General features: G+C 41.4%; 1 protein-coding gene across 5 annotated transcripts in view; it reads left to right on the plus strand.

The window, feature by feature from the left end:
• Positions 1-23,636, plus strand: part of atp11c (ATPase phospholipid transporting 11C) — a 214,362-nt gene that overhangs the window by 94,094 nt on the left and 96,632 nt on the right. For all 5 annotated transcript variants that reach the window (XM_063061160.1, XM_063061161.1, XM_063061164.1 and 2 more), the window contains 4 exons: positions 688-791; positions 15,428-15,478; positions 16,154-16,218; positions 20,320-20,401. In XM_063061160.1, the coding sequence (XP_062917230.1) occupies positions 688-791; positions 15,428-15,478; positions 16,154-16,218; positions 20,320-20,401 (302 nt within the window). The remainder of the gene's footprint in view (positions 1-687; positions 792-15,427; positions 15,479-16,153; positions 16,219-20,319; positions 20,402-23,636) is intronic.

The raw sequence follows: 23,636 nt of genomic DNA on the forward strand, positions 1-23,636 counted from the left end.
TTCAATTCGGCATCCTCTAAGAAAGTTTGTAGGTTCTTCCCATGTGCATGTGGGTTTCTTCTGAGTACTTCAGTTTCCTCCCACAGTCCAAAGACGTATAGGTTAGAAGGTTAACTGGTCATTGTAAATTGTCCTGTGATTAGGCTAGGGTTAAATGTGTAGGTAGCTGGATAGTGTGGCTTGGTGGGCTGGAAGGACCTGTTTCGCACTGTATCTCTAAAATAAATAAATTTGTGGAATTATCATCTTTAACATTGAGCCATTTGCTCAGTATGTTTGCTATTAGATTTATTTGACACACGCACTCTGGAACAGGCTAATTGTTAAGTAGTTGTTCCCAAAACTAGAGATATGCTTGGTAACTAGAGTCTTCTTGAGTTTTTTTTAAACCAGGTATATAGCTTCCATGTTTTGAACACCTGGTGTTAAATTGTCTTTCAACTTCAAAGACATGATGTAGATGCTGGAAATCCAAAGCAACACATAAAAAATGTTGGAGGAACTCAGCAGGCCAGCAGCATCTATGGAAAAGAATAAACAGTCGGCGTTTCAGGCCAAGACCCTTCCTCAGTACTGATGAGTTCCTCCAGCATTTTGTGTGTGTTACTTTGGCTTTCAACTTGCTCTGTTTAGTTTTTTTTAAATATTACTTTTACATATTAACTACCATAAAAATTTCTTCACCAGACATATTTTACTGTGCCGGACACCAGTGCATTCCGTACAGACATGGAAATAGATTCTTTGATTGCCACAATAGACTGTGAACAGCCTCAGCCTGACCTTTACAAGTAAGTTATTTTACTCTTGCGTAGTCTATTCTGAACTCAGTTTTCAATTTTATTCATCACCTCAGGAACATGTGGCCTGAGTGGGTGCAGAGCACAGGTGAAAAATAGACTACACTTGGAATATTGTGAGCACTTTTAGGCTCCTTATCTGAGAAAAGATATGCTGGCACTGGAGACAGTCCAGAGGAGGTTCATAAGGATGATTCTGGAAATGAAAGGGTAAACATTTGAAAAACGTTTCATGGCTCTGGGCCTGTACTTGCTAGAAAAATGACGGGGAGGGAAGGAAGGGGAAATTCTCATTGAAACCTGTCGAATGTTGGAAGGCCTAAATAGAGTGGAATAGACAATGTTTCTTGTTGTGCGGTACTTTAGAACCAGAGGGCACAGCCTCAGAATACAGGGACTTAGATTTAGAGCAGAGATGAGGAGGAATTTCTTTAGCCAGAGGGTGGTGAATGTGCAGAATTCGTTGCCAGTCAGCTGTGGAGGCCAAGTCATTGGGTATGTTTAAAGCAGAGGTTGATAGGTTCTTGATTCGTTAAAGCATCAAAGGTTACGGGAAGAAGGCAGGAGAATGGTGTTGAGAGGGCCAATAAATCAGCCATGATGGAATGGCAGAGCAGACTTGATGGGCCGAATGGCCTACTTCAGCTCCTTTGTCTTAAAGTCCATATCAAGACTAATGTGTTTGGGAAGGAGTAGTCTCCGAGTCTGTTCGGAATACAGCCATCTTCTTCAGGGATGATGCCCAGCTAAGTCTAGTCTGGTGGTATTATATCCCTGTAATCCATCCCTCCTGATTGGTTAGTCGTCATCCAGTCAGGTTTCTGCTCTCCCACTTTGTTTACAATCAAATTCCAGTTCTTATTTAGAGTGAGACCTTCGTCTTTGTTATAATTCTTTTTATCTAGTTTTATTTCAAGAGCTTCCTTTACTAGGCGGTTCCAAAAGCCATTGGCACGGCGCACCCATATGGAAGCTCAAGTCACAGCATAAGCGGGTCAGGTTGGCTGGCGCTTACAGGATTCCCTGTAAAAGCAGAGCAGTGTATATCGGTCAGACGGGACGTGTGGTAGAAACCCACAGTGTCCATTAGGGTTATCCGGACAAATTGGCAGTAGCAGAACAGTGGCAATGGCCGTAGGATTAACTTCGATGGCACCGAACTACTAAACTCATGCTACACCTTGCCCATGAGTGACCTGCAGAAGGAAGGAGCGCCTTACACCTCCTTTGCTAGAGCTGTATTTCAACCCTGCCACCCTAATATAAATATGTGAAAGAGCAACAATAAAAGATGAAAAATAACCAGTGCGAGATGAGAGTGTATTCATGAGTTGGGAACTATAGGATGCTGGGAGAAGATGGCAGGGCCATTCAGGTAGGGTATATATGTGTGCTTGATCCTTCTTGAGAGGAAAGTCAAGAAGGCAGCTACACAGCAGCAGAATCAGAAGACACTTCTCCATGCGAAGTAGTAGAAATCTGATGTACTGTTTCCACCAACCTAAAGAATGGTAGACCATTGGCTGTAGTCTACCATCACTGCAGGACTTGTATTTGACTGTGACAAAGAAGTGGACCGAAAAATTCATTGTAGTCACTGCCCATCCTGCAAACTGCATTGTCGGCACGCTCCTTTTGGAAAGTGCTGTAGGGCTGTTAAAACGAAAAGTTCACACCCTCTTAAATGTTTCTTCCCCAAAGCAGTTAATCTGATCAACCACTGTGGTTGTCTCCCCTATCCCCTCTATTATCCCTGTCTCTGCACCGCACTGTAAACACTTTGAACCAATTCTAATAATGCTGTTTACATTGTAAATACATGCTGTTATTTATGTATTTATGCACATTTTATTCTATATCTGTCCTTTAACCTCTTATTATTTTTATATTCTGTAATTCTTTATCATTGTTGAATATTGTTCTTTGTTGAATGTCGCACCAACGCACCACAGCGAATTCCTAATAAATGAAAATGGTGAATAAAGTTGATCCAAATGTGACGAAGAAATAGCAGTGGGAAATCAAAGAACTGTCCTAAAAAATTATTGTTAGATTAGCAAACACAGTTTTGCAAACTATAGAACTACTGTACAATGCAGCTCAGTTAATCTCATGAGGTAGTGCCAATAAAAGTCATTTATAATGCAATAGGTAACTCTTTGGCTACGTATAGTAAATTGTTGTATATTTTGTCCTCCCATGAACTGTGGAGTTAGATTTAGAAAATGACCTGGTCTTGGGACAAGGTACTTCTCATTTGCACCAACTTGCTTTTGGTCTTGGGTAAGAAACAGCTCAAAGCACTTCCTACCCCGATGAAAGGTCTCAGCCTGAAACATAGCCTGTCTGTTTCCTTCCATAAGTGATGCCTAATCTGCTGAGTTCCTCCAGCACCTTGTGTGTTGCTCCAGATTCCAGTATCTGCAGTTTCTTTTTTGTCTCTAAGGCTATGTCCACACTAGACCGGATAATTTTGAAAATGCCGGTTTCACATAAAAACGACAGACGTCCACACTAGGTGTTTTTAAAAATACCTCTGTCCACATTAAAACGGATATTTGGGCGAATCTCCTCCTACTGGGCATGTGCAGGACACACAGAAAACAAGTGAAGAGGAAACTGTATACTTGGTGCGCGTTTGTCCAGTTACAGACAAGAAAAACTTAAAAGGAAATTGCCAAACGAAAGACTTGGTGCGCGTTTGTCCAGAAACATTTCCTACAGCCATAGTCTCTTCATGATGAAAAGGACGAAGGCTACAACTAAATGCAATAAGGCTTGTTACTGGGCAAAAGTGAAATTTGCTGTTACCTCATTTGTTTGCTTTTACTTTTGCCATATCTTTGTGTATTATTTTGCTGTATTTAAGATGTGCAATAAAACGAGTTACTGGGCAAAAGTGACAATTGCATCTATTGAATGTTTGCTCAAGCAATACATTAATAAAGCACCTTGTTAAATGTATAAAACATGTCTGCATCAGTGTTATCTTGTATTTCCATACGATGTTACATTAGGCTGTTACACATCTATTGTCAGATATTGTTGTGGTGTTGGAGGTTGTGTTCAAGAAAACAATGAAATGCCGCGTTGCCACCACCATTTGTTCCGGCACGTCATGACAGCGGTTTTAAAAATAGGTGGTTACCCCGTACACACTACGCTGGATATTAGGCGTTTTCAGATTTATTCACTCTGGAAAGCGTTTCTGAAAAGCTCCATTTTTGGGGGAGGAAAACGCCGTTTCAGTGTGGGTGGAGGGTCAAAACCTGATGGGAGATAACAAGGCACAAATCAACTCTGAACTAAGGATGGCATTTAGACATCTGTATAAATGGGATTATAAAATCAAAGTAGCTCTTGGAAAAGAGTTCACAACTTGGAGCTAAAATGGTTCAACGGCTCTGATAGGAATGGGGAGGGGAAGATATTGAAGGATTGTTTATATCCTTTTTGTTTAGAGACACAGTGAAGAATAAACCCTTCTGGCCTTTCAGCTGCACTGCCAGCAGTCCACCAATTTAACCCTAGCCTAATCATGGGACAATTTACAATGACCTACTATCTAGTACATCTTTGGACTTTGTGAGGAAACAGGCACCTGGAAGAAGCCTAAGCATTCCACGGGGAAGATGTGCAACTCCTTACAGAGGTTGCTGGATTGAACTCCAAAAGTAGACACCTCAATATGGTGCCTATTATACAGGAGGCCATAGTTGAAAGAAAGAAAACTTTATCTGAAGATTATAACCTTGAAAGCCTTGACACACATGAAAGACTATGGATGAATGTAATAACTAAGAATTAAGGAATTGGTGTACCTGAGCCATTGTTACAAACACTGGTGATGGCTGAGAAAGGTGATAGTGTAGCCTGGGATACGGCTAGCAAAGTACTGGATGGTTCTAGTTTCTAGACTGACTAAGAAAGCATGAAAGTAGTTAACTTTGTAGATGGGAGTGCTTCAGCAGCAGGTGGGGTGAGACAGGGCAAAAATAGTTGTTGCTAAAGTGGAAATAAAGCATCGCAACATTGGAAGTTATTTGGAGTCAGAATCTGGCTATAAACATGTTAAAGCTCCTAACAGGTAGATTCTCCTATAAGTGAAGTCAGTGGTAAAAGGTATTAAGCTTCAGAAGCTGAAAATGTCAGTAATTGTTTATAAGTCATTGCAGATTACAGTCACTTAATGAAAAATCATAACCTTTTTCAGAAGGAATTTTAATGGCCAGCCTTAGCTCCAGTGAAGTTTTATAATTTCTGTTAATATGAATATGGCTGCATTTTCCTGTAAGAAAATTAGACACAATCTGCTTAAAATTGTGTCAGATATTGATAGTATAAGGCATCAAGTAAATTAATAGTAAAATGCCAAATTATGTGACTAAAGTATCCTCAGTGGCCACTTTATTATTACTTCCTGTACCAAATAAAGTGGCCACTGAATGTCTGTTCATGGTCTTCTGCTGCTCTAGCCCATCCACTTCAAGGTTCAACATGTGCATTCAAGGGTTCTTTTTTGCACACCACTGTTGGTACCGCGTGGTTGTTTGAGTAACTGTCGTCTTCCCGTCAGTTTGAACCAGTCTGACCGTTCTCCTCTGACCTCTCTGATTAACAGAACTGTTGCTCACTGGATGTTTTTTATGTTTTCTTTCGCAACTTTCTCTGTAAACTCTAGAGATTCTTGTGTGTGAAAATCCCAGGAGATCAGCAGTTTCTGAAATACTCAAACCACCCCATCTGGCACCAATAATGATTCCTCAGTCGGTCACTAAGATCACATTTCTCTCCCATTCTAATCTTTGGTCTAAACGATAACTCAACCCCCATGATCATAACTGCATTCTTCTATCCATCAAGTTGCTGCCACGCGATCAGTTGATTAGATATTTCATTAGCAAGTATGGTGTATCTAATAAAGTGGCCACCGATGGTACTTTAGTTTTGTTACTATACTTGCTGAATTTTATTTACTTAGCACCCATCATAACAATTATTGAACCATAAATCTTGATAATAACTCGTACCTCAAATTCTGATATAATTTCAAGTTTAATTATCGTTCAATCATACATGATTACCCATGAATACAGCCAGACAAGATAGCATTCCTCTGGGGTCAAGGTAGAAAAGACATTACCAATAGTCACACATGCCACAAGACACTTAGAGCACATATAAGTTAGCGTTAAACACAAGAAAAAGCTCAAGTCTCTGAATGTCGTGTTATGTATATTGATGGTGCAGGATGGTGTTGGTGAGAGCAGGCTTGAAGCAGTCTGATCATCTTGCACTTGTGCCAACAGACACAATCCAACTTGTCTTCCACCGAGCAACACCAAGAGAAGTGGCCAGCCCCCAACCCACCATGAACTCCAGTGTGCCTGCCACACCTCTGCTCCCTCCTACACACCTTTATGCTGACCTCTTTAACAGAAAATTGTATGAAATGAGTAGTTGAACATCAAGCACAATTTTACTTATATTGTGCCTATTCACTGTCTCAAGATATCTTTCCAGAGAAGTTCCTCAGGAATGTATCCATCAGTACAATGTAATTAAAAGATTAAAGTGCTCCTCAAAGGGAGCTGCTGTCAACAGCAATAAAAGCTTTTTATTTAGCCTAATGCAACTTTAACTCTGTGATTGCTGATAAGATATGTGTTAGCGACCTGCTAAATTATTTACACATTTATTATCCAATACAACAAAAAAGCCCCAGAGGAACACTCTTTTGTTTGGCTGTATTATTTTATGGTTGAATAACAATTAACCTTAAACTTCAACTTCAGCTTAAGTTCATGAATAGAGACTACACCAATTCTCAGCAAGGGAAAAGCATCTACTTGTGCGATGCACCTCTCCCTTCTCTACAATTATCTTTTACTTTTCTTTTTGAGAGCCTGTTTTGAATTTGAATTTCTTTTAAGCTTTGCATTACTGTGTTGGTTGGTGGTTACCCACCTTTTTAATAATTTTACTCTGCCAGAGTTTAATTATCAGAAGTTCTTGACTGTGATTTGTATTTAATTTTTAATTTTGCTTTTATGGAGAATCCTTCAAGATGGAACATAGAACACTACTGCACAATACAGGCCCTAGGCCCATGGTGTCTACCAAACTTTTTCCCTATTGTGAGATCAATCTCCAGGTGGCGGGTTAGAGATACCTCTCTAACAAAGGAGGTGTAAGACACTCCTTTCTTCTGTTGGCCTGTAGATCACACTTGGACAAGGGTAACACCTGATTTGCCCTCCCTCTCCTAATCAGGGTCATGTGAAGCTGTGGGAGCAGGTGGTAGATTGTTGTATGAGCAGCTGGTGCATATCACAATCCTGGTTATAGGACCACTGATGACAAACCTGTGCCAAGTTGTTATTCTGCCTAATTCCTTCAAACTGCACCCAGACCATAGTCCTCCATAACCCCTCCCATCTGTGAACCTATCCAAGCTTCTTTTTAAATATTAAAATCAACCACTTTTGCAGCAGCTTGTTCCACACTATCACCACAGTTTGAGTGAAATTAGTTATCACTAGGTGAGCAGTCATGATCTGGAAATCACTTCCCAAAAAGGTGGTGGAAACAGAATAAATCATCACTTTCAAAGGAGAAGTGTGTGGAAAGCTGAGAAAATTACATATTGCAGGGGAAAACTGAAAAATTAGACTAACGGCATTGCTCTTAGTGTATGTCAGCTCCATCTTGGGCACTAGCCTGCAAAGTACCCAGGACATCTTTAGGGAGCAGTATCTCAGAAAGGCAGCGTCCATTATTAAGGATCTCCAGCACCCAGGGCATGCCCTTTACTCACTGTTACTATCAGGTAGGAGATACAGAAGCCTGAAGACACACACTCAGCAATTCAGGAACATCTTCTTTCCCTCTGCCATCTGATTCCTAAATGGACATTGAAGCTTTGGACACTACCTCACTTTTTTAGATATACAGTATTTCTGGTTTTGCACATTTTTAAAAATCTATTCAATATAAGTAATTGATTTACTTGTGTATTATTATGTTTTATTTTATTGATTATTTTTTTTCTCTCGGCTAGATTATGTATTGCATTGAACTGCTGCTGCTAAGTTAACAAATTTCACGTCACATGCCAGTGATAATAAAACCTGATTCTGATTCTGATTGTAGAACAGCCGTCACCTCCTTTAACAACCTTACTAACCTAATTCTGAAGACAGCTCCCTGCATTTTTAATGCACTTCTGACCCCATTAGTTTTTATTTTCTCTGGGAATGTCAATTAAATTAATGTTATTCACTTAATTCTAATACGTTTTTTATGGTGCATAATCAAGAACTGTGTTAAAGTGCTTTTTATATTGTACAATGTGTTTTTCTTGCCATGAATAGCAAATTAATATTTGTTCTTAGCCCCAGACAAACACCGGCTTCTGCCTATTGTATTGACTGAGCACACAAGGCCAGCTTAATTTGACTTGCAGTTGCAGATGCACCAGGCTAGAGTCTGATAATTAGTTATCTCCCTCTACTTTTCAGTCTAAATGACACAGGCATTTATCAAAATCCACCATTTCAACAAAATGATGTTATTTAAAATAATTTTCTTTTGCACAATGATTTGTATGTAATTTTTTTTGATTCTATTGTATTTCTGTTCTACTGTAAATGCCCACAAGATAAGGTGACATGTGTGTACTTTGAAATATATTTACTTTGAACATCTGAATTTTCATCATTTGAGCCAAGAAATACAGACGCGCCCACCCTTTTCCCTTCTCAATGGTGTAATTTAGTGACCAATTAACCTAACAACTTGCATGTCTTCAGGATGTGGGAGGAAAGTGGAGCGCCCAAGGGAACTGCATACACTCTCAGAAAGACCATAAGATACAGGAACAGAGGTAGGCCATTGGGCCCATCAACTGCCCTGCCATTTCGTCATGGCTGATCCAAATTTCCTGTCAGCCCCAATCTCCTGCCTTCCTCCCGTACCCTTACATGCCTTGACCAATCAAGAATCTTAGCAACCTCTCTCTTAAATAGACATAAAGGCTTGACCTTCACAGCTGCATGGGGCAAAGAATTCCATAGATACCTCACTTTCTGGCTAAAGAAATTCCTCCTCATCTCCATTCTAAAAGGCCCAGAGCCATTAAATGATCTTCATATGACAAGCCATTCAATCCTGGAATCATGTTCTTTGAACCCTCTCCAGTTTCAGCACATCCTTTCTAAGATAAGGGACCCAGTTGCTCACAATACTCCAAGTGAAGCCTCACCAGTGCTTTATAAAATCTCAACATTACATCCTTGCTTTTATATTCTAGTCCTCTTGAAATTAATACTAACATCGCAAACAACAGGAATTCTGCAGATGCTGGAAATTCAAGCAACACACATCAAAGTTGCTGGTGAACGCAGCAGGCCAAGCAGCATCTATAGGAAGAGGCGCAGTCGACGTTTCAGGCCGAGACCCTTCGTCAGGACTAACATCGTATTTGTCTTCTTCACTGCAGACTCAAGCTGCAAATTAACTTTTAGGGAATCCTGCACAAGAACTCCCAAGTCCCTTTGTGTCTCAGTGTATTTTTTGTATTTTCTCTTCATTTAGAAAGCCGGCTGGTGGCGTAGTGGCATCAGCGCCGGACTTTCGAGCGAATGCTCCCAAGTTCGAATCCAGCCGGCTCCCTTGCATGCTTTCCATCCGTGCTAGGTTGAGTGTTGAGCTAGCAACTCGGCCTCGTAAAAATAAGAAAGCCTGCTAAAAAAAAAAGCGCCGTCATGACGGCGTCCCGATGGTGTCCCGATGACTCTACTTGGAGTTAGGGGCCTCCTCCTCCTTGTCCTCGTCCTCCTCATTTTCTGAACTACCTGCCCTTCCACCTGTCTTCTTATTGTCTGCAAACTTTGCAATAAAGCCAGCGACTCCATCGTCAAATCATTGACATATAACATAAAAGGAATAAGTCCCAGCACTGATCCTTGTGGGACACTACTAGTCACCGGCAGCCAATTAGAAAAGGCACCCTTTATTCCCACTCTTTGCCTCCTGCCAATCAACCACTGTTTTATCCATGCTAGAATCTTTCTTGTAATACCATGAGCTCGTAGTTTGTTAAGCAGCCTCATGTGTGGCACCTTGTCAAAGGCCTCTGAAAATCAAAGTACAAAACATCAACCAATTCTCCTTTGTCTATCCTGCTTGTTATTTCTTCAAAGAATTCCAACAGATATTTCAGGCAAGATTTTCCCTTGAGGAAACTATGCTGACTATGGCCTATTTTATCTTGTGCCTCCAAGTACCCTGAGACTTCATCCTTAATAATTAACTCCAACATCTTCTGAAGTCAGACTAACTGGCCTATAGTTTCCTTTCTTCTGCCTCTCTCCCTTCTTGAAGAGTGGATTGATATTTGCAATTTTCAAGCCTTCTGGAACATACAGACAGCATCCAGCATCGGAGGTGAGAATTGAACCAAGGTCATCAGAGCCATGAAGCAGCTCTTGATTAAATGTGCCACCCGTTTAACTGCATATGAGCAGAGTGGTTAGAGTCAAATACTTTCTCTGGTTGTTTGTTAAATCTAGGATTTGTTATGTGGGCTGATACCTTGATACATTTCCCTTCAGAGCATCTGGAGAAGTTGTGTACAGAGGATTCCTACTAATTGAGACCAGTACATTTTGGCCCAATTAAGTGACTGTTTCAATTACCCGAAGTTTCATGGAAATAGTTTAAAAATTATAAAAGAGTTAAACTACTGTTTAAATGAGTAACAAATTATGTACAAGTTTCCCCCGCCATCCGAAGGTAGAGCATTCCTGTGAAACGGTTCGTAAGCCGGAATGTCGTAAAGCAAAGAAGCAATTACCATTTATTTATATGGGAAAAATTTGTGAGCATTCACAGACCCAAAAATAACCTATCAAATCATGCCAAAAACACATAAAACCTAAAATAACAGTAACATAGTAAAAGCAGGAATGATATGATAAATACACAGCCTATATAAATTAGAAATTCTTCTCTACAACGATTGCTTGCACTGTTCTCTGTAGCGAAAATCTCACGCAAGCGCACTCGGCGGAAAATCTCACGCAAGCACTTTTGACAAGAATCTCTCTCCAGTAACCTTTAAGCTATGAAGCTGCCAAATCATACCAAATAACACGTAAAAATACACAGCCTATATAAAGTGTTACGTACCCCGTAACTGGGTTGCCAAACCAGCAGAAATGGAACGCTCGTTGGAGTCTGATTACTAGAAACTAATAAAGTTTTATTAAGGAAATAAGTAATACAGTACACTAATCGCAAGGATATAAGTGTAACCGGTTAGCAATGATAATACACACATATACACAGAAATAGGGTAATAGGAATCAACCAAGCTCTATCACAGTCTAGGGGTAAAATGATCAGTCTTAAGTGAAGCAGAGTTCAGTTCAGTTTAGTGCAGTTCGAAGTAATCGCTGTTGTTGTACTGTTGGGGAGAGAGAGAGAGAGAGTGAAAGATGCGGTTGGTTTCGGGCAAACCTTTTGATGCCTTCTGATCCCGCTGTGGTCACCGATTGTGACCCCTCCGTTCCGGATGCGATCGTTCTTCCGTGGTGAACCTGGCACCCAGGCAAGGGCGGACACACCCACCGATTCTACCTTTACACCCTGTTAGCCTCTGACCGATTCCCGCGAAACGGTCCTCCAAACTCCCACCACCTTATGGGGCACACTGCTCTTTCCGGGGTCTCGTGGCGTGTGTCGTGCCTTAGCAAACCTGCTCTTTTTATCCCCCTGCTGGGGTATCACCTGTCCATCAAACTTCAATCAGTTCAGGTTCAAAGCAAACGGTCTGTCACAGATGCCAACATCTGAATTGTGTTTCTTTCGTGTTAATCTCTCTCTTCTCTCTTATTAGCATTTTGAATGTTTCTCCATTTGTCTGCCGTTATCTCTCTCATTAGCATCATCCGTCCTGTAGCTCTGGCGTCACACATGACAAAAGTAGAAACAATATACGTACAGTGTAGTATCACTTACGAGAATCGGGAAGACAGCACTGAGCACACTGATGATGGTGTGTTAGGCTGAGTCGTCGGAGGTTGGGATGGTGTAGTGGTCCCCACCCTCCAGGGAGCAAACCGATACCAATCCGCGAAGCATGCAGGGGTACAGCGGTAGCCGGGACACACCGAGCACATCTTTAAGAAAAAAGCTGAAATAAACATGCTAATTAATTAGGTGCCGCCTGGCATGTAAATGTCGGCCCAGATCAGAGGCGATTTGGGCCTACATTTATGTGCTGGGTGGCACCTGATTAATTAGCTTGTTTATTTTGGCTTTTTTCTTAAAGATGTGCTGTGTGCCTCCCAGCTACTGCTGCATTCTCCGCGAATCGGTATCCAGGGCCTGGGTTGGGGTGGTGGGACACTGGGGTGTCATCTCATCGTCATCTGTTTCCATTAGGACAGGCAGGTCATCTTCTTCTATGTCTGCCCGCCTTGGTGTCGAAGGTTGAGGTTCATCGTCTGCTGTGGCTGATGTGGCAGGCTTGAAAAACGACAGTATGCTTGACTGCTGAGCCTCGTGCATTTTTCTATCATACAGTTCTTTGTAAGCATTCAAACCATCTTGCAAATATGCCCTAAACCGACATACCCTTTCAAAGTTAAAATCGTACTTTATCAGTGCGGCAAAAATCTCATGCAGTTGCACGACTTCACTTTCGGTCCGTTCGCTACTGCATTCGGTTTCAATTGTTATCTTCTCCTCTTCCAATTGCATCAGCTCTTCATCTATCAGTTCTTGGTCATGGGATGCCAAAACCTCTTCAACATCATCTTCGTCAAGTTCCACAAGCCAGACTCACTTTGTCCTTACTTAAGTTCACCACGATCGAAACACTTAATTATGTCCAGTTTTACGCTAAGTGTAACACCCTTACGAACTCTTTTAGGCTTTTCCGATACCTTAGAACTCATCTTGCTAACGGCTGCTCACAGGCACATGTTTAAGCAATGCCAGCTGGAATGCCATTGATCTGTTAGGCTCCTGTGATTGGTTATTTCTCCGGGTGCCAACTGAAGACTGGTCATTTTGAGTAGTGAATCTCTCACTGGGTAGGGGAATGTAGTAATGGACTATTCATTATTCTTGGTTACATGATTGGAAGAAAAGAAGCGAGTTTATAAAGCCATGCTTTCACTACTGTGAAAGTGAACAGAAATCATAAACTAGTGTCTGTTTATGCAATTACATAATTTCCATTACATTCTTGACTGCCAAAACTGCTCTCAAGTTTTGCACTATTTTTATAATTTATGCTTTGTTGCTTTTTAGTTAAATGCAGCAGTGAATTTGACCATGACAAGCTCTTTGTATATGTTAAATGAATGAATAAATATTTTTGATAGTATTAATCTTTGGACAAATACTGGCTAAGATGCTAGAGCTTCATGTCACGAGATCTTACACATGCAGTTCAGTCAATGGCTAGATCTTCGCAATCAGCTTTCCCTCGATATAGCTCAAAGTGTTATTTAAACATTAAGTTCCTGGAAAATCTTTGAACCTACAATCTTTCCACTTTTAAACAAAATTAGCACTTGTGCCAATAGATAGGGGGGATAAAAAATTACTTTGTAGTTGGGTAAAGTAAATGCAGTGGGTTCTGATTAATTGGGGCACATCGGGACCTGTAGATTTTGGTCCACCGAAGTGGTTGCTTCAGTGAGCCAAATTTTCATGAAAATAGTTAAAAACTTATGAAAAATTTCTATTTGACTGAGTAACAAATTATGCATTTAAATGAAACACAAAACAAAGGAGACTACTACAAATAATTCTACAGTAACTACTAGTTCCTAATAGTTTCAGATGGAGGAATTCATCCAGTGTATACAGCCAATTTTTTTTTTGATTGACTGTAAATGAGGGAAAATCAGCTGAAGCACCTGGGGTAATTTTCTTCGGCTAGTATCATATCTTTTTGTGGCATCCTAATAAGGGTCTTGACATGTTTCGGTGTCCATTGGTTCAAATGGATAACATTTAAGGCATTGATTGTGTGGATAATCAGAGGATTTTCCCCAGGGCTGAAATGGCTAACATGAGAGGGCGCAGTTTTAAGGTGCTTGGAAGTAGGTACAGAAGAGATGTCAGGGGTAAGTTTTTTACGCAGAGAGTGGTGAGTGCGTGTAATGGGCTGCCAGTGATGGTGGTGGAGGTGGATACGATAGGGTCTTTTAAGAGACTCCTGAATAGGTACAGGGAGCTTAGAAAAATAGAGAGCTCTGGGTAACCCTAGGTAATTTCTAAAGTAAGTACATGTTCAGCACAGCATCGTGGGCCGAAGGGCCTGTATTTTGCTGTAGATTTTCTATGTTTCAGCCCACGCAAATTATGCTAGGTAGAAACTATTCAGCCACAGTCTCCTGTCTCAATTAAGTAGCATAGTGTTCCTGGTAAACAAGGGGAATCCCAGTTATTTTCTCCATTAGGTTTTGTTCTTTAAGAATTGTCCCAAATAAGTGACTGCCGGATCAACCAATGGTCCAGTCCACTATCATGTTAAGACTAGGGTTGAGAGCGTCAAATTAGGATAAGTGAAAGTGCGGGAAAGTCAGATACAAGTGAAATCTAAGAGGAATTCATTATGACATTTCCAGTGAGCCACAGCAGATGCATTTGGGTTGCTGCTTATCTGTGCCTAGATACTATGCCAGAGCAAATTGTTATTGAATGGTCACATCTGCATTCGTCTGCGGCCACACCAGCACATGATGAGTTGTTCTAGCAGCAACTAGGACAACATTACATGTGCTATCATTCTGCAGGCCATCACACTCAGTAACTTGGATTGTATTTTTTTTAAGACCATGTTTTTCTGCCGTGTAGTTAAATGTGCTGTGTGTGACTGTTAGAATATAGAAACGTAGAAAACCTTCAGCACAATACAGGCCCTTGGGCCCACATGCTGTGCCAAACATGTCCTTACCTTAGAAATTACCTTGCGTTACCCATTGCCCTCTATTTTTCTAAGCTCCATGTACCTATCCAGGAGCCTCTTAAAAGACCCTGTAGTATCTGCCTCCACCACCATTGCGGGCAGTCCATTCCAAGCACTCACCACTCTCTGCGTAAAAAACTTACCCCTGACATCCCCTCTGTACCTACTTCCAAGTATCTTAAAACTGCGTCCTCTTGTGTTAGCCATTTCAGCCCTGGGAAAAGCCTCTGACTATCTACATAATCAATGCCTCACATCATCTTAAACACCTAGTTGGTACAGTGTGCTGCACCTTGGCCATGGGGAATGCTGTTTCGTTTGGCTGTATTCATATGTACAACCAAATGACAATTAAACTTGAACTGTGGCTGTTGTTACATGATGCTGCATGTGAATGTAATTTCAGAGGTGTATTAATTACAATGTTACACTGAAAATTGGTTGCTAACCACCAACTATTTTTACTCTTGCTAATTGTACATTGCAAATTCTGCGAACTAGAGATGAGGTCAATTCAGTGACTGTGCTAGTCACTGATACAGGAAATCATCTGCCTTTACTCACAGGAAGAGGTAATTTGCTTTTGTTTGATTAGTCAAATTCTTGGGTTAAGATCTAATATAAAATTTGATTACAGGTTTGTTGGACGAATTCATGTTTTCAGTGACGAACAAGAGCCAGTGGCAAGGTAAATATTCTATGTGAATATGTGAATGGTTACTATATACTTGTGCACTTAAAACTCTATCAGATAAAATCTCCCAGATTGCCAGGATGAAATGCATTACCTTACGTTTAGAAATAAAAAGTTGAACATAATCTTGATCTAAACAAGTAATTTGGCAATTCTTATTTTTCAGATGTTAGCTTTGAAATTTTCATAGTGCAATCTATAGAACTTTCCTTGACTAATGTTAATGCAGTTCAACATTAATTTCAAAATTTCTCATGCGGGTAGATTTTGTTTGCTGACCACAGTCCATCTAATTAAATTTGCCATCAAAGTCATAGATACTTTGCCTAGTGGGATCCTTTGGTTTTGATATTAATTTGGAAGTTTTTGTGCAGATAAATTTTGTCTGCTTACAAAAATTCATCTAGTTAAATCCATCGACAAAAACACATCCTTTGCCCTGTGGGATCCATTGGTTTTGCTTTGTTTGTGTTCTTTTACAACAGTTACTGGTTTAAAATGTCTACTGAGACTGAGTAAATTGGTTGGTTGAAGATATTGTTTTCAGAATAACATACAGAGGCTCTTTGCCCAAGTTTATTTCTTATTCGGATCAAATAATGTTCTAGCTGTTCATTCATTTTGTCATCTTCCTTAAATCTGAAACTGAGGCTTGTCTATTTATCTTAGATCATTGGGTCCAGAGAACCTATTGCTCAGGGGAGCCACCTTGAAGAACACTGACAAAATATATGGTAAATATGCATGTCTTATTAAGGAAAGAATGTATTTGTGTGAAGCACTGGAGAGAATTACAGTGCCTTTAAAAAATATTCAACCCCCCACCCCGGAAGTGTCAAAGTGAAAACAGATCTTTACAAAGTGTTCTAAATTAATTACAAATATAAAACACAAAGTAATTGATTGCATAGGTATTCACCCCCTTTAATAATCATCATTGGTGCAGCCAGTTGTTTTTAGAGGTCAAAAAATTAGTTAAATGGAGATCACTAGTGTACAGTCAAGGTGTTTCAATTGATTGTAGTAAAAATACACCTGTATCTGGAAGGTCCAACTTCTGGTGAGTCAATATCCTGGCAAAAACTACACCATGAAGACAAAAAAACACTCCAAGCAACTCCGCAAAACTGTTATTTACAAAGCAAAAGTCAGAAGATGAATACAAGAAAATTTCTAAGTCACTGAATATCCCTGAGAGCAGGGGTCTCCGACCTCTTTAGCACCGTGGACCGGTTTAATATTGACAGTATTCTTGTGGACCAGCCGACGGGTTGGGGTGGGGATAGTGGTAGGTGTTAATCACGACCGGAATATAGGTGATAAGTCAACTATAAGTCACTTATAAGTGGCTAATACACTCAATTTCGTTTCTAAAAGGAATTTAGTATTAAACACACAGCGCATATTTTCCTCGCATGAATATAGTGATAAGTCAGTTATGTCACTTGTAAGTCAATAGCATCATAACATTTTAAGTAACGTTTAGATAATAAACACTCAGCGCATATTTTCCTCGTATGAACACATAAAATCATTGCAACACACCAATATCGCTGAATAAGTGGGAGCCCTGGGCTTGTTTCCCTGTAACAAGGTAGTCCCATGGAGGGGTGATGGGAGACAGCGATACTCGAAGGGGGTTCCTTATGTCCAGTCTATTCCGCAATTTAGTTTTCGTTGCATTCATTGCAGAAAACACCACTTCGCACAGATATGTTGGAAATGGAAGCAACATTTTCAGTGCTTTCATGGCTATCTCAGGATATTCAACCTTGACTTTGATCCAGAACGCCGCCAGAGATGCTATGTCAAATGTACTTTTCAGCCCACCGTCATTTGCAAGCTCGAGAAGTTGATCTTCTTCTCACGCTGACATGGATAATTCACCAGGGACATTCACAAATGGGTCATGGACCCATTCCTTTGCACATCTTGGGTTATTTGTGGTTGAGAAGTAACACTCGAATTCTGTCGACAGCGAAGATAGGTGATCGCACACCAGCCGTGAGAAGGATAGTGCAGTTTCAGTCTCTCCCAAAATTTCAGCTAATGTTGGGAACATGTCAAATATGCCCCTGTCCACTCGCTGTCCCCACAGTTCCAGTTTGGCTTTGAAAGCAGACAATTTATCTGCCAACTTTGAAGACAGCTGTCATTCTCCCCTGAAGTGACAAATTGAGTTCATTGAGCAGGTTGAAGTTGTCACACAGATGAGCGAGTTTTGCTATCCACTCCTCGTCACTGAAGTGTGCTGCCAGTGGTGACTTTCTTCTTGAAAGAAATCTCTGTAGCTGCTCTCTTACCTCAAAAACCCTGGCCAGGGCTCTCTCTCTTGATAGCCACCTGACTTCAGTGTGTAAGAGAAGGCATTTCTGCTCTGCATCCATTTCCTCACAAAACTGCTCAAACAGATATGAGTTAAGGGCTTTTGCTTTGATGTGATTGATAACTTCAACAAAGTCACTCAATACGCTGTTAAGATCAGGTGACATTTTTTGGCTAGCCAGCACTTCCCTGTGTATGACACAGTGTGTAGACTGGCATTCAGGAGCAACCTCTGACTCGGGTAGTGAAACCAGACAGCCGTCCAGTCATAGCTGCAGCCCCGTCTGTGCATATTCCAACACAGAATGACCAGTCCAGTTTGCCTGACATGTAGTCATTGAAAGACTTGATTAGTTCTGCCGCAGTTGAGTTAGTTGGCAGTGGCAATGCACACAACGTCTCCTTGTGCACATAGTCTTGAAATATATATCGCACATAAACCATCAGTATTGCCTTGTTGACATGGGTAGACTCGTCTTCGATGTCCTCCGCTATGTCATCAATTCTCCTTGAAACTGGTAGCTGAAAGGGAAACCTGTGCCATCTTGTTAGCTGCAGCTTCTCCCAACAGTTCACGGCACATGTCCTTGGCAGCAGGCAGAATCAATCCTTCACCAACAGTGAAAGGCTTCTTAGCCTTAGCAATAAGGCTAGCCACTAAGTACAACGCTTTCACAGCAGCAGCATTTGTGGAGGTGGTGGCTCTCAACACTTGCTTCTGTCCCGCTTGCTCACGTTTTCTCCGCTCAAAACATTCAACGGGTTTGTCCTTAAGTACAGAGTGCTTGGACGCAACGTGCCGAAGCAGCTTTGAGGGCTTTGTTGTCTCATAAGACAGCTTGTCTCCACATACCACACACAGGGGGCTTGGAGCATGCAAGTCATCGGTCACAATAAAGCCATATTTTATGTACGACTCGTATTTTCTGTTGAAGGAAGCTTTCTTTTTTTTTGCAGTCTTGGCCTCAGCTGTCTCTGCGTTATCATCATCGTTAGGCCTTTTATGTCCCCTACCACCTCTTCCAAAGAAACTCTCAAGCGACATTTTTTACTCATCGAGTAGTTGTAGGTTAATGACCAACTGATGACCTCGCGTGGGTTCAAGTTCAACAGTGGCCGTGGCAGGGAATGAGGAAAGGTGCAGCTGACTCATATCGTTTCATATCGCCAAATCATATCGTTTCCTTGCGGCTCAGTAGCACTTGCTTAGAGTACAGTTAAATCAATCAAGAGATGAAATTAATCTGGCACAGGTGTAAATCTGCCTAGAGCAGGCCATCCTCAAAATCTGAGTGGCTGTGCAAGAAGGGGACTTGTGAGGGAGGCCACCAAGAGACTAATGGCAACTCTGGAGGAGTTACAGGCTTCAGTGGCTGAGATAGGACAGACTGCATACAGCAACTATTGCCCGGATGCTTCACCAGTCGCAGATTTATGGGAGAGTGGCAAAAAGAAAACCACTGTTGAAAAAAAGACTCTCATGGAATCTTAGCTAGAGTTTGCCAGAAGGCATGTGGGAAACTCAGCTGGAAGAAGGTTCTATGGTCTGATGAAACCAAAATTGAGCTTTTTGGCCATCAGACTAAACACTATGTTTGACATAAGCCAAACACTGCACATTATTAAAAACACACAATCCCTATGGTGAAGCATGGTGGTGGTTGCATCATGCTGTGGGGATGCTTCACTGCAGCAGGCCCTGGAAAGCTTGTGAAGGTAGAGGGTAAAATGAATGCAGCAAAAATACAGGGAAATCCTGGTGGAAAACCTGCTGCAGCCTGCAAGAAAACTGTGACTTGGGAGAAGATGTGTTTTTCAACAAGACAATGACCCCAAGCATAAAATCAAAACTACACAGAAATGGCTTAAAAACAACGAAGTTAATATCCTGGAGTGGCCAAGTCAAAGTCCAGACCTCAATCCAACTGAGAATTTGTGGCTGGACTTGAAAAGGGCTGTTTACTCACTATCTCCATGCAGGCTGACAGAGTTTGAACAGTTTTGTAAAGAAGAATGGGGGAAAATTGCATGTCCAGATGTGCAAAGCTGATAGACACCTATCCACATAGTCAAGGCTGTAATTGCTGCCAAGGGTGCATCTACTAAATACTGACTTTCAGGGGGTGAGTACATGCAATCAATTATTTTGTCTTTTGTATTATTAATTAATTTAAATTACTTCATAGAGATCTGTTTTCACTTTGACATGAAAGAGTCTTTTTCTGTTGATCAGTGTCAAAAAGCCAAGTTAAATCCATTGTGATTCAATGATGTAAAACAATAAAACATGAAAACTTTGGGGGGGCAGCGGGCGGCGGTGAATACTTTTTATAGGCACTGTATATGCAAATTGTATACAATTCTTAAAAAAGAGGCACTTCATATTGAGGGTATTTTATGCTCATTGTGTAAAGATTGCATACACCAAGATGAAATAAAGCCACTTTACAAATTGTAAATGTTTGTGCTTGTGTGTACTGAATAGTTAACACTGTTAATGTGGCTTGCAGGTGTGTCTATATATACTGGGATGGAAACCAAAATGGCATTGAACTACCAAGGAAAATCGCAGAAACGATCAGTGGTGGAGAAGTAATTGTTCTGTCATTCCAATTTATAAATATTTTTTGTGGAATTTTGTAATTCTGATTCTCAACAATTTTGGGTGAAAAGGTTAACATATTTGTGCTAAACCTGAGTGAAATTGGAGATTTACATTTAGAACATGCAAGTGATCTCCTAACTGCTGCCTTTACAATCATGGAAACTCCACTTTGGAGAACTCACAAATTGCTACCAAAAATTTTCAACAGAATTTGTGTGTCAATTTTTATGTTAAGCTTTCCTTTTTTGGCATATAGGGACGATATGGCCTCACTGTGCAGCAAATCACAATACAGACAGTTTTCAAGCAATGCTGTCTCCCTCCCCTCCTCTGTAACATGGAGGTTACCTATATTCTAACCGAGCGTTTATAACTAGTTGTACATACGAGGGGTGATTGATAAGTTTGTGAAGGAGTCAATTTTAGAAAACCTAGCACATTTATTTTTCCACATAGTCCCCTCCTACATAGAAACATAGAACATAGAAAACCTGCACTACGATACAAGCCCTTCGGCCCACAAAGTTGTGCCGAACATTTCCCTACCTTAGAAATTACTAGGCTTACCTACAGCCTCCTATTTTTCTAAGCTCCATGTACCTATTCAAAAGTCTCTTAAAAGACCCTATCGTATCCACCACCACCACTTTTGCCGGCAGCCCATTCCACGTACTCACCACTCTCTGAGTAAAAAAACTTACTCCTGACATCTCTGTACCTACTCCCCAGCACCTTAAACCTGTGTCCTCTTGTGGCAACCATTTCAGCCCTGGGAAAAAGCCTCTGACTATCCACACGATCAATGCCTCTCATCATCTTATACACCTCTATCAGGTCACCTCTCATCCTCCGTCGCTCCAAGGAGAAAAGGCCAAGTTCACTTAACCTATTCTCATAAGTCATGCTCCCTAATCCAGGCAACATCCTTGTAAATCTCCTCTGCACCCTTTCTATGGCTTCCACATCCTTTCTGTAGTGAGGCGAACAGAACTGAGCACAGTACTCCAAGTGGGGTCTGACCAGGGTCCTGTATAGCTGCAATGTTACCTCTCGGCTCCTAGTTTCAATTCCATGATTGATGAAGGCCAATACACCGTACGTCTTCTTAACCACAGAGTCAACCTGCGCAGCTGCTTTGAGTGTCCTATGGACTAAGACCCCAAGATCCCTCTGATCCTCCACACTGCCAAGAGTCTTACCATTAATACTATATACATTTACACACTTAGTCCAGCGGTCGTGAAGCAAATGGATCTTGGACCTCCAGAAAGTGTCCACAGCAAGGGTGATTGATAAGTCTGTGGCCTAATGTAGAAGAAGATGAGTTATACAGCTCTCGTTGCATGCACATGCAGGTCAACTCTTTGAGTGATTATGCAGAAAGTTTGAAGTTAATAACTCATCTGGGGTGATTGATAAGTTTGTCGCCTAAGGTAGAAGGAGATGAGTTATTAACTTCAAACTTATTGCGTAATCATGTGCATGTAACGAGAGCTGTATAACTCATCTTCTTCTTCCTTAGTCCACAAACTTATTAATCAGCCCTGTTGTGGACACTTCCCGGACCTCCAAGATCCATATGCTGCACGACCGCTGGACTAAATGTGTACATGTAGGAGGGGACCATGTTCAAAAATAAATGTGCCAGGTTTTCTAAAATTGACTCCTTTTACTTTAGGCCACGAACTTATCAATCACCCCTTGAATCTGTGGAGACGAATTTGGTAGTTATTTTGGAAACACAGTAAACTTACCTGTCATTGGAAATTAAAAGAAATACAAAGGTGCAGCATCAACTTATATCACATTTTGAAAATTATTGTGCAGTAATTTTAATGAGAACATCAGAGATGTCCTCTTCCTTCGAAGAACGGGATTTCCCTTGCTCCACCATTGATGCTGCCCTCACCCACATCTCCTCCATTTCCTGTTCATTCACGATCCACCCCATCTTCCTGCTGCACTAACAGTGAGGACAACACTGGTAAGGGCAACAGTTCCTCTCGTCCTCACCCCTATGAGTCTCCATATCCAGCATATCATTCTCCACACCTTCTACCATCTTCAATGGGATCCTCCCACCAAACACGCCTTTACCCCGCTCCACATTCCACTTTTCATCGGGATCAGTCTCTCCGGAGTTCCCCTGTCCATTTGACCCTCCCCACTGATCTGCCACCTGGCACTTATCCAATGTTGCTCACCTCCAGTCAGGGCTGCAAAAGGTCCATCCTGGTGGGGCAACGTTTCATTTGTGAATTTCTTGAGGTCATCTGTTGGGATGCAGCTTTCAGTACATTAGTAGACCTGACGTAAATTGGGGAACTACTTTGTCGAGCACCTCCACTGCATCTGACATGTCAGTCACTGGCCTCCCCTTTTGCTCTGTTGCCCCTCTTTCCCTTTCTACCATGCTCCACTCTCCTCTCCTATTAGATTTCCTTCTTCAGCCCTTTACCTTTCCCACGCATCTTTACTTATCATCCAACTAGTCCTTCTTCCCCTTCCCCCCACCATTTCCCCCGTGCCTTTCCAGTCCTGAATAAGTATCTCCGCTGAAACATTGACTGTTTATTCCTTTCCGTAGATGTTGCTGAACCTCCTCAGTTTGTCCAGATGATCAGCCATGATCATGCTGAACGGCGGTGCAGGCTCAAAGGGCCGAATGGCCTGCTCCTGCACCTATTTTCTATGTTTCTATTTTGTGTGTGTTGCTGTGGATTTCCACCATCTGCAGAATCTTTTGTGTTTGTGCTTCTACTAAAAGGTTTACAGAATGTTGCTGAGAATTATCTACAAGTTATTGTCTATGTATATGTCTTAGACTGGCACTTTAATGAAAATTGAAGAGGAAATATGAGAGAAATTTGGAAATGCACGAGAGAAATGCTTCTGGAGGAAAGACCCTGAATGATGTGTTAGTGTGCAGCAGGCAGCATCCATGGAAGAGTTTAATCCATTAAACAGTTGATGTTTCAGCCCAAGACCCTTCATCAGGACTGGCAATGAAAGGGAAGATGCCAGAATGAGAAGGATGGGGGAGGAAAAGGAGGACAAGCTAGAAGGTTGAAGCCAGGAGGGTAAGGGAGGAGAGATGAAGTGTGAAGCTGGGAGGTGACAGGTGGAAAAGTAAAGGGCTGGAGAAGGAATCTGATGGGGAGGAAAATGGACCATGAAAGAAAGGGTCAAGAGGAGGTGGTGGGCAGCAGAGGAGAAGAGGGA

Source organism: Mobula hypostoma, chromosome 10 (genome assembly GCF_963921235.1).
Source record: "Mobula hypostoma chromosome 10, sMobHyp1.1, whole genome shotgun sequence".
NCBI classification, from domain to species: Eukaryota; Metazoa; Chordata; class Chondrichthyes; order Myliobatiformes; family Myliobatidae; genus Mobula; species Mobula hypostoma.